Source organism: Passer domesticus, chromosome 3 (genome assembly GCF_036417665.1).
Source record: "Passer domesticus isolate bPasDom1 chromosome 3, bPasDom1.hap1, whole genome shotgun sequence".
NCBI lineage: Eukaryota > Metazoa > Chordata > Aves > Passeriformes > Passeridae > Passer > Passer domesticus.
The window spans coordinates 19,253,022-19,265,312 of NC_087476.1; the positions used below are offsets into that span (position 1 = coordinate 19,253,022).

At 37.3% G+C, this 12,291-nt stretch overlaps 1 protein-coding gene across 1 annotated transcript in view; it reads left to right on the forward strand.

The window, feature by feature from the left end:
* PXDN (peroxidasin) overlaps positions 1 to 12,291 on the forward strand; it is an 84,391-nt gene that overhangs the window by 37,401 nt on the left and 34,699 nt on the right. Inside the window, exons 5-11 of the mRNA XM_064412047.1 lie at positions 4,586 to 4,657; positions 5,226 to 5,297; positions 5,773 to 5,942; positions 7,270 to 7,387; positions 9,466 to 9,635; positions 10,546 to 10,818; positions 12,091 to 12,207. Of these exons, the coding sequence (XP_064268117.1) occupies positions 4,586 to 4,657; positions 5,226 to 5,297; positions 5,773 to 5,942; positions 7,270 to 7,387; positions 9,466 to 9,635; positions 10,546 to 10,818; positions 12,091 to 12,207 (992 nt within the window). The remainder of the gene's footprint in view (positions 1 to 4,585; positions 4,658 to 5,225; positions 5,298 to 5,772; positions 5,943 to 7,269; positions 7,388 to 9,465; positions 9,636 to 10,545; positions 10,819 to 12,090; positions 12,208 to 12,291) is intronic.

Consider the following 12,291-nt stretch of genomic DNA (forward strand, 5'->3'; position numbering starts at 1 on the left):
TACACTAACTAAAAGCTAAATGTACTGTTGCATGTATAAGGGATAAAACCTCTAAGTATTTACTGCAGCTGGCAGGTTCCTCCTTAAAGCTCTGAAGCAGAATTCTTAGCTGCTGATGTAGTCAAAATAGCTTTTCCTTTGGAAATTTCTGCCAAGGGAAAAAGATCTTGGAATCAGATCGTGAAACCTGGTTTTGCTAGGGTAAATTTTGAAGAAAAATTGGCAGTTTTAGGTACTTGAACGCACTGAGCCGTACATATTTCATCACCTAACTTCTCACCTGGGGCTGGGCATGAAGGGAGAGAGTCAGCTGATGAAAAGTAGCTGCTTAGTACCAGTTTAGACACTGTTAAATCTGCCATACATATGTTTGGGTCTGGCACAGACAGCAGAAAGCTGCAGGAAACTTGCATTTTTTCCGAGCAGCAGCCGGAAGGCAGACAGAACACCCGAAAGGCAAGGAGGGCTGTGCCTGGGCTTGGACTGCTCGGTGCCTCTGTGCCTGGGCTTGGCAACTGAATCCCACCTGAAATGTCACAAAATCACCCTCCCTGCTGGGGAGGTCGTGAGTTTGGATCCCGAGATCTACCTCTAAATGGAGTCCATTTCCAGATGTGTATACATTGCTTGCTTTCCAAATTTCTATCACATTTTTGAGATCTCAGCTTATGTATCAGGGACAAAAAGTGTACTCTCCACTATTTAACTAGTGGCATCCCCAAATTTTAATGGAATTATTTAAATCTGTTTACCTAATTCCAGTTATGCATTTTCTTTTAACTTTTGCATTAAGATACTAATTTTGTTCTTTATAAGATGTTATTAGTTGTGATGTAGTTTATATACACATATACATATTCGGGGAATTAATAGACAAAAACCTTAACTAACATATAGTGATACTGTTTGTTTTATTAAGTCTAATTACCTCAATTCAGTTTTCAGTATTTTTGAAGTGTTGTGATTTATTTTCTTGTTTTATACGACAAGTTCCTGATTTGCATGACTCTATGTCAGATAATTAATTAATAAACAAACAAAGGAACCCAAGAGGTATGACAGGGGCCTTGAGAAGTTAATACTTATTATTCTACAATAAGATCAGCTAGGGACCACAAACTGGAAACAGATACTTGTCTAGCCTTATTTTAAAAGTTTTCAGTGAGGATTCCATAATCTCTTTAAGTATCCTGTTCCAATATTTTATATCATTATCACAAAATAAATTTAAATGTTTTTCCTTGTGGTTTAAGGCTGCTACTTGTTGTTCCTGAGAAGGGAAAGCTCTTTGATAATATATGTTTGTTCATTCTCATTCAAATAATCAAAAGGGCAAACATGTTGTTTAAATATTATGAGCATAGATTATACTCAGCTAGTGGGTAAGTATTTCCCCAAAGATGTGATGATGCTATTAGAAAATGAACAATTGGCTTATTTAATAAAAGTCCTCACCTACAAAAATTACAAAGCTACATAAGACATAATCCTAAATTTAGTGCTGTGAAAAATGCCACTGGGACTGAATTTTACTGTAAACTTTTGTCCTACAAGATTAATAATAAGAATGACAATATATACCATGCTTATTTAATACAGTCTTAATCTTCCTCTTGAGGTGTTTCATTTGGACTTCTTTTCCCTATAAGTATTTCCTTTCCTTTTATTTAATTCTAGGTAGTGAGTTTGGAATTAAAAAAAGAAAAGAAAGACATGTAGGTATTTAAAAATCACTCTTGCATGCTTTTTCTTTCAATTTCCATTCTGAAAGTCTTTAAAATATCTAACTTATTACATGATACTACTATTTTTAGTGCTTTGTACTCTGAACACAAAAGATGCCTATAAAGATATGCCAGTGTGAGAGTACTTCCTAAATATGGTTACCTTTAGAGTGAATTTTAAGTCCAAGATATTATCATATTAATTAAAATATTTAAATATACCTTTACAAAACTTTATTGTGGTACATAGAAGAAAATAATAAAAGTGATAAACCTAAGTGATAAAATGGGATTAAAGTGTAGGTCATAATGCCCAGGATTTTTTTTATTCTCTTTACTGTATATTTAAAATGCAATCCTGTTTCTGCATCTATTTATTCTGAATTACAAATTATTTTGGCCAGATATTCAACACCTTGTTCTATTAATAAATTGTGCGATAAGTTGCTCAGGAGTTTTTTAGATCATAATTTAAAGACCTGCAAAACCCAATTAACTTGTGTACCCAACTATTGTGAAGCAGTTAAGAGTATTTTCCAGCTGGATTTCATGATTTGATTTTTTTGAGCTACTTTAGACAGCATGATATCTGATGAGGCGTAGTTAGCTGTTAAAAGGTTCTTCAGCACCTGAATTATTGTATCTGCAAGGGTGTGAGCTTGTAAACAAGGCAAGGTTTATAACAGAAAATTTTTTTTTATTTGTTTGGAAAAACAAGATGACTTGTCAGGCACACATTGATTACATCTGTATTTCTAATAGTCCTGAGTACTAAACAGCCATTATGGGCTGCAGCTTTGAGTTTTGCAATGTATATACTACTTAAACTATCTGAGAGAGATATTCTTTCTTTTTCTCTCTTTCTAATTTCACCCTGATTTGTGGCCCTGAAGAAGGGGTTGTGTGACTTAATGGGTCTGCTTTTACCAATGTTATTTTTGTTCAAATAAGGGTGCCTACAAATCTTGCCTTGTCAACGCCAAAGAAGTGCAAGAGCTTATTTATTTGGAATATAAAGAGATGTGTTTGCAGGGTGCTCATGAGGCATAAAAATGCAAGAATTAAAGAAGTTAAAATGGAAAAAAATGACTGCTGCCTGCAAAAGAAGTAGTGTTTGTAATTTTTTTTCTAAAACAAGAGCTGCTTCGGAGATAACAAACCCCATAGTTGTGCCTGGTTTTTCCCTTTGTACTCTTTCATTGCAGTGATTGCCACTTTGCCTTGCTCCCTCCCAAATGCTGCTGACCCTGGAAGGTGGACGAGCAGAGCCCTGGCTCCTGGCAAGGGGTGCCTGCCCACCTCCTGGCTGGGCCATGCCCAGTCCTTGTCCGGCCAGTCCTTCCTCTCTGAGGTCTCTCTTCTCTCTGCTGGCAAATTGAATGAATCTTGCAGGACATATCTGCCTTTGAGATCTGTCTTTTTAATTTAGAAGAAATCACCCTGTATTTTTAAAGGGGAGATGAAAACAGGCAGTTCCCACCAAGGTGATGCGTTCTTGGTTCTTCAGGCTAACAAGACCATACTGTGTGCTCAAGACACTCTGTGGCACTGCACTGGCAGCAGGCAGGCTTGACACTCTGATGTGCTTGGTCACGCCCGTGCTGATTTATTGCCTTTTTCTGTGCTCCCCATTCACTGCTCCCTGGCATCGCTCGCTGGCTCGCGCTTGCCCTGGGAGGCTGCCAGGCACGTGCCTGGCTTCCCCTGCACGCGCCTTCCAGGGCTCCCTGCAAGGGCCTGGCTGCAATCATCACTTTTCTCTCTGCCCAGCCACCATCTGGCTCATCACGGGCCAGTCCCCATGTCCTTGTCCTTGTTGTGCTGAGGGATTGGTGTTTCAGGAGATATTGAGCTCGGAGTTGTTCTTACTGTTTTTAAATGACAGGCCTTTTTGTTCTTCAGACCACAGTGATTTCTGTATATACACATTCTCCAGAGGTTCCTGAGTTTGTCAGAGGTCAAATATGAAACTTAAAGGGTTTTGAATACATTTGGATATAATCAAGATCCAAAGTCTATAAATCATTTTCACAGTTTCTTGTGCCAGTCTTAGCCAGTGCATCTTGTTTTCTCATCTGCAAGGTTCAGGGGTTGCTCTACAAAATAGTAGATGCTGGAATGATCCTGCCTTTGCAGTCCATTTTCACAAGTTACAGGTTAATAGTCTGGTTAATTGTCTTGTTATGTTAACTTTGTCAATTTTACAGCATTAACAGCTGTGTGGATTTATTGTTGTGTAATGTTAATAGGTTGCATAAGCATCAAGAGAGCATCAAACAGCACCAGTTGCTAGGAAGTCCTTTGTCTAAAGTCAAATTAGTCAAACTTGGGTTTATATTACAAATTTGGTTTTGAGAACATTCACAGCTCTAAATGTTAGTGTTTGTGGGCTGGAGAAGATTTCTCAGCATCTTTTGACATTTTCATTAATGGAAATGAAAACATTTGGCCATGAAAAATGTTATTGTGCTGGAAACTGTAAAAGTTTTCTAAATGACCTCTAACATTTTTCCTATTAAAAAATAATAATTTTATTTTTCTGATAAATTGTTTCAAGCATGCATACAATGAACATCAGAGTTGGCAAAATAGCATTCAAAGTATTATCTCCAAAGCAATATTTGAGGCTTTTTTGCTTATATATGTACACACACACCCTCAATATAGTGATCTGCAAACACGTCTTTGTCATGTCTTCTATTTCTCAGATTCAAGTATGAGATTCAGATGGTAACAGAAAAAAGCTGCTACATCACTATGGTCATTTAGATCTGTAAATGTTATGGAAACAATAAGTTCTTTAAAATATTTCACCAAGAAAATTGTTTCAGTATTTTTCTTTTTGTTTAACATATTTTCAGGTATCTGCACTTTAATCAAATAGAAACATTGGAACCTGAATCCTTTACTCATCTTCCAAAACTTGAAAGGCTGTAAGTTTGTTTTTCTTGGGGTAAGATTCAGAAGACAGCTTGCTTCCTTGTTTGAATTAAATCAAGCATTTTAAACTAAAAACTAATATTTTTATCATTCCCATAGATGGTTTTGAATTAAATTTTTTTTGCTGTAACTACTACGTAGTCTTTCCAAGAGCGCTTTGGCGAGGCTGACCTTAGAGGCATGCAGAAGTGAGCATTGCCTGTGGTTTATTTTTCTTTTGCAAAACTACTTCCCAAAGATCTGTTATCAATGTTTGGCCTAAAATAAATGTTATGAATGAAGAACTAGACTATTTATTTAGGACCTTTTTGATTTCTAATTTGAATGCTTATGAACTCCCTTCCTTGTAGTTACTTATGACTTCTTTTTCCCCACATACCCGAGTATACCTTGGAGGCCACTTAAAAAATACCAGACAATGAATTGCTGAACAGGTTCAATTTTTTTTTTTCTTAAATTTTCTTAGATTAATTTCTCTTGAAAACTTCCAGAATTATGTAAATGAAATTAATGCATCACAAAATCTGAATTATTACATGCATATTTCTGTGTTTTTAACAGGTTTTTGCATAACAATAGAATAGCTCATTTGATTCCTGGAACATTTAGCCACTTAGAATCTATGAAGAGACTGTAAGTAAATTGAATTATTATTGAACTAATGAAACATTAAATAACAGAATTAGATTGTATCTTCTCTTGCAATATTTATCTTCCTTGTAAATGCCTTTTGTGGTGTAATTGTTTTAAATATTAAATATTTTTTTTCTTAACTGTGCTCCAGTTGTTTATGGATATATTTTCTTATTTTTCTATATTTTCTTTAGTTACTGACTGAAGTTTATTTCCTATATTGGAATTATTTGTAATCATTGTCTTATGGACTAAATAATATACACAGATTGTCCTTTGGGCAGTAAAAATGACATGCATTCTTCTAATAAAAACTACCAGAATGCCTATAAGCAAGTAACCATCACCTGTATTGCATGTTGGCTGTTGTCACTATTCACAGATAAAGGCATTGCTCCATTTACAGGGCATGTTGATCCTAGAGAAATGGCTGAGGCTTGCTAACGGGGCTGTGGCTGCTCCTTGTTTTGTGCAGGCGTTTGGACTCGAACGCTCTCCACTGCGACTGTGAGATCCTGTGGCTGGCGGAGCTGCTGAAGGCGTACGCGGAGTCGGGTAACGCGCAGGCAGCAGCCACCTGTGAGTACCCTCGGAGGATCCAGGGAAGATCTGTGGCCACAATAACACCAGAAGAATTGAACTGCGGTGGGTTTGCCACTTCCTGATGGCTTATTTGTAATGGGCTGCATGTACCTAAACTGTATTATTGGGGGGAGTTAGAATTTATTGTTGTGTTTAATACTGACCACCTCTGGATAATATTGGTTATTTCTAGAAATATTTCCATGTTCCTTTTCTGGTTTTGTGTGCTTCTGACAGGATTGATTGCTTTTACCCTTGAGCCTATCTTTAATGAAACAAATATAACCATGTTTGAAATTTCCCTTTGAAGAACGAAAGGTGATTATCCTGAAGGAGTTTATTTTTCCCTTTTATATTTCAGTTCTGATCATGACAGGATTGTCAGCTAGGGTCTATGGTGTTGCGTTAATATTATTTGGTGTCATTTATTCCCTTCTATATGAGGGAAAGGAAAGAAATCAGCTTCATTGAATTTCCCCTGATGACACAGTTCTGGCTTTTAAAATCATTTTCTGATGTAGGAGTTGGGGTTGGGTCACTGAATTTTTTGTTACTCACCTATAATTATTAGGAGTACTTCACACAGGCACTGGAATCCTCTGCCACTGAGGATTTATGGAAAAGCACCTTTGTAATCCTTTTGTTTGTGTATATTTCTTCAACCTAGTGGTATAAAAACTTGGCCCCATGGGCACCCTGTGACTTGGCCAAGTACCTCTTGTGTTCTGAAATCAAAATGCAGATTTCTCATCAAGCTATGGGCATTTGCCTGCCTACTCACATAATGAAGCCAAGGTAAAAAATAAGTAAATTTTCCTTTTGGTCATGTGTTGGATATAATTCTGATCCTGAGAACTGACCATAAGCATCTACAAGGTTCTTGAAAAAGATAGCACAAAGGGAATTTGATGCAAGAATAATGCACATGGCATCCTACCAGCCCTTTGCACTTCCAAGGAGCCTGAATATGGAAACGGCAGGAAGCAAGCTGTACAAATTATGCTGTGAGGCAGGCTAGGCACTGATACTTATCTAGAGGAAGTTATTTTAAATGGCACTTGTGCTTGCTGCTTTAAAGTTTTTCCTTCATAGGCAATTTGAATCTCTGTTCAAATAAATAAAACAGCTGCTTTAGAACCTGATACAAATTTGCACAATCTATTTCCAGTCTGCTGAAAGGTCCTAAGGAACAATGAAGGAGGTCAGAAATCCCACAGTCACTTTTGCACAGGGAAAAGTGCAGTTAATCCTGACTAAGCATATGCATATTTTAAGTCAAAACATTTGTGACGAATATTTTTTACAAGATATGTGGAAATATTTTTATTTACCAGTTTTTAGTAGTTTTAAAATAAGTAAGAGTTCCTTGTGTGTTTTATTGTTGATATAGAGAGGCCAAGAATTACATCAGAGCCTCAGGATGTGGATGTTACCTCAGGGAATACAGTGTACTTCACTTGCAGGGCTGAAGGCAATCCTAAACCAGAAATTATCTGGCTTCGAAACAAGTAAGTTTGAAAGAGGAAGAGAGAAACTTCTTGTAATTACATTTGCCTGTGTGTATGTACATTTCTGGGTGCATGTCCGTGTGCTATATATGGTAATATATGAAATAGTTACAGCAAAAACATGCTATAATTAAAACAAGCATATGAAGTAATGATGGCCCATAGCTTTTTATTAATATTTCTAAACATTTAAGAGCTGGAAACTAGAAAGTATTATTACTCTAGTACTATTTGTAGTACACCTGCAAAACTGCTCACACCTGTAATACTAAAGCATTTATATATAAGTACCAGGACATGTGGACATGTTGTATGTCCAGACTGTGGATTACTTAGCATTTGCATATGTTTTGGGGTGGAGAAAAAGGTACTTTTTTTTAAGGACTCCAGCTGGATACAATTAAAGTTTCAGAGAACTCTTTCTGGAGCCCTAGCTCCTCAGAGATATCTTCCTTCAAGGTTGAGCTCTGTCCCAGGAGAGGAGAGAGACATCTGTTTCCAGCCTCCTCAAAACAATACATGGAGGGCAGGCAAGTCTTTATATCATAAGACTGTAGTGTAATTCAGGTTGGAGGAGGTCTCCAGTGCAGCCTTCTGCTCAGAGCAGGATTATACCAGATTGCTTTATCCAGATGGGTCTTAAAAGCCTCTGAGGGTGGAGATAGCACAGGTTGTCTGGGCAACCTACTTCACCTCTTTCCTTCACCGCTTACAAGTTGGGAGAAAGTTCTGTAAAGGGTGACTACCTTTAAACAGCCCAAGGGCCAGCCTGCTGTGGAGTGAGTGCTCAGGCTGTGCCCAGAGCCTGGCTCCCTCCAGCTGCACTGGGCACAGCACAGCTGAACCAGCCTTGTGCCAGCATATCACCCCCTTAAACTGGTGTGAACTGACAATGGACACATGAACTGTGAGTTTACCATCAGTAAATCAGACTTTGGTTTAATAATGCTCTTATACAAACCTGACCTGGAACATAAATCCCTTTCTATAAAGTTTCTATAAAGCATTTTAGTTAGTCACTTGCTGATGAAATGACATGGTTTAGAGTCCTGGTTCTATATCTTTCTGCTGATGTCAGTGAGAACCCCTTGTGCAGCAAAAGTGCAGCATTTATGGAGTATGTCAAGAATAGAGCCTTGAACTCGAATGGTATAATTATTTCTTTAGAATTTTCTCTGGCTCATGTACTTATAATACACAAAGAAAACGTATTCAGTATACACATATGAGTTATAAGAAGAAACTTGAGCTTGGGGTGAGCGATTATTGACTCTGGCTTGTTTCCTGGCTGTATGAATGAGAGCAAAGCTGTTTGCAAGCTAGTTGAATATGGCCAGATTTCAGTCAAAAGCCTGTTGAGCAGTATGTTGAATAGATCAGTAGGCTGGGTTTTGTACATAGGAGGTGTGATCTCATCCCTCCTCTGTGCTTTCTTCATCATGTAGTGAGAGGGAGACTGAGAAACAGTTCCTTTAATAAAACCCCCTAAGACTTCTTAGGTTACATCACAGAAACTTTTCATGCATGACCTAACCTGAAAACCTGACCTTAACTTACATTTTAAACAGTACAAAATATAATCAAATTTATTAGTGCTTCTTGAACAATCCAGGCAGAGGTTGGCACAAAGATGGTTTTATAGCAACTAACCTCTCTCCTAACAGAAAGTATCTTGAATATTGAACTTCCATGACATACTTCCAGTGGAAACGGTTTTAATTGTTTTGCCAACTAGCACAGCCTTTTAAAGACCAGATATGTGTATTTGTTCACTGGGTTTTTTTTCCCTGTAAGCTTTTCCTCATAAAATTATTTTAACTTTTTGTTTTGAAGATGCATTACTTGCATTTCACAAGCAAAATAGTTTCATGATTTGTTTTTCCTCTTCTCTTTAGGAGAAAATGTTAAGTTCCATTGTTTTTAACAAAGTAAAATGTTTTTTTTCCCCACAAATTATTTTGGGGAAATATATATTGTATAAATTGTTTTGGGTAATTTATCTCCTGGGTTTTATTATTTGGCAGTTTTCTGCACTTGTGATTTAAAGGTTTAACTCTAGCAGATCCTTTTCTTCTCAGCAATGAGCTCAGTATGAAAGAAGATTCCCGTCTAAACTTGCTAGATGATGGCACGTTGATGATTCAAAATACTCAAGAAACAGACCAAGGCATTTACCAGTGCATGGCAAAAAATGTGGCTGGAGAAGTGAAAACTCAGGAAGTTACTCTTAGATACTTTGAGTCACCAGGTAAAGAACATTAAGTCTGAATTTTGCATTCGTATAGAGTTGTTTTGATAATAAGATTGCTAAAAAATAAAGTGCTTTGGCGCTTGATATGTAGATTAGTTGGGCTTGGGCATCTTAAGACCCAGATCATGAAGCTATAATATCTCTAGAACAAAAATCCAACTCAGCTGGTTAATTAATATGTTTATTGTAATATGCAATTTTTATAATAGTCTCGTAGGCTGTAGAAGGGTTGGGAGAAGAGGCTTTGCATTGCAACATTTCTCAATGCAGTAACGTTCTCTCTGGATACCAAAAACCACAAGCTGCTGAACAAGCCACTCATGGAAGCTTTGACACACCCTGTGCAGCCATCCTTGCTCAAGAACCTTTTAGCTCTGTCTAGCCAAGGCCTCATGTTTGCAAGGACTAAATTCCTGTCCAGGACTGTAATGTTTTTTTGTTAAAACACAGTCTTTGCTGTGAGAACATTTTGTTTTGACACACAGCATCAGGTAAACTTAAAATGTCACTGCAAATTACTCATGTACTTGAGAAAGGTTACTTAAAATGTAGCTTAATCAGTTTTGGCTTTTGTGCACTTAGAGCAATGTTTAGCCTGTTTGTGTTTTGGGTCTCAGTGTCCATGCGTCTGAAGAGACCTTTATAAAGATCAGCATAGGAGAGCAAAATGTTTGAAAACTGTTTTAATGGGAGTTGAGAAAAAAACCTTGGAGCAATTATGAGCTTTTGTTTTTATGTATTGATGTCTGCAGTTAGATTAGACTTAAAGCAAGGCAAAGTTTGCACCGAGATTAGAGGCATCTTTGAGCTATTAAATCCCCCAGGTGTCCCCAGTTATAGACTATATTTGTCTAAATTAGAGCTGTGCAAGCTAAAAGCTGCATTTAGGCATTGCTGTTTCTCACAGCCAGGCCAAGTTTTGTGATTCACCCACAAAATACCGAAGTGCTGGTTGGAGAGAGCGTTACCTTGGAGTGCAGCGCAACCGGGCACCCTCAGCCGCGAATTACCTGGACCAAAGGCGACAGAACCCCTCTACCAAATGACCCTCGTGTCACCATAACTCCGTCAGGAGGACTTTACATCCAAAATGTAAAGCAGGAGGACAGTGGAGAGTACACGTGCTTTGCAACTAACACCATAGATAACATCCATGCGACTGCATACATCATAGTCCAAGGTAAATCATGTTAAACTGGGAGAGGCATATTACTTGAAATTGTGTGGATTTGTCTTTTCTTCTGAGGTGACAAAGCCAAACTAAAAACATCCATGTTTTTACTTCTAATTGCACTATTGTAGTCCATAGGGAAGTTGCTATACATTTCACACAGAGATATTTTATACTATTTCCCTGAAAATTATTATTATCAGAAGTTTAATGTTTTCAAATGTTAACTTCTTATGTTGTGTTTGCATGGAGAAACAAACAAGAAGTGTCAAATTTTTTGAATGATTACATATTTTCTGTAACAGGCACTAATGCTACAGATTAGAGTTTATGCCTGGAGAACTACAAATGGAGTTTTGAATACAGCTCTGTGCCACTTTTCTTTTGTAGACACTTCAGTGAATGTTTAAACATTTTCTGCTGAGTTTGATAGAAGCTATCATTCTGCCAGCTGAGGCATTAGCACAGCTTTTCTGCAAAACAAAAGTCAAAGTACACTAACTCAGTTTGCAATAATTTTGATATTGTATGGCAATAGTGTGATTATAAAGTATTTGAGATCAATTATCAGAAGTCTCCTGTGTATATAGTTAATATTTTTTGCAAACACTTTCATGCTGGAACTTTTATTTCCAAAATGCTTTAAGTAACCTTTAAATTTGTTTGCCTCTGTTCTCATGTTAAAATCTTTAGTTGGCAAACAGTTAAGATTGCAAATACCTTTTTAATGAGTTCTAAAGCTATACAAAACAGCTTCTCTGTGTGGTTTGTTCATTTATTACCAGTGGATAATTGTGTTTTGAGAGCTGAATACTTCTCACATAGTGAATAGTTAGTTAGTGCACAGTGTTACTGCTGAATCTGGTCCACGCTCCACTCATTGTTTTAATGGAAGAACTCAACAGCTCAACGTTTTGATTACATCATTTTTTCTTCACAATTTAATTGGGTAGTTTTGAGACAAAGAGAAGATAATATTTTTAATCCAGGGAAGACTTATGTTTGATTCTACAAGTTTTACTGTACCTCTTATTTTGGATGTGTTGTAGTAGATCTCATGTCTTCAGTGGCATCAGGGCCAGGTTGTGAGAGAGATGTTCCTTTTGCACAACTGGCTGCCCTAACTCTCTTCTCTCTAGGGGTCACAATATAAAAAAATTCCATTAGCATCTCTTTTCCCACCAGTATGAGCTATTTCAACTTACACAGGAAATAGTATGCAATTGAGTAATGCATTTTTCAATTGTTTTTTTTGAAATGGCTTTATTTCCTCTTCTGTAGCTCTACCTCAGTTTACTGTCACTCCACAAGACAAAACAGTGATTGAGGGACAAACCGTTGACTTCCCTTGTGAGGCACAAGGCTATCCCCAGCCTGTTATTGCCTGGACTAAAGGAGGTAAGTGTGTTCCATTCTTACTTTTAAACTACCAGTATAGTTTAGCAGTCATATTGGAATCACTTCTTTAGTGAAAGGAAATGC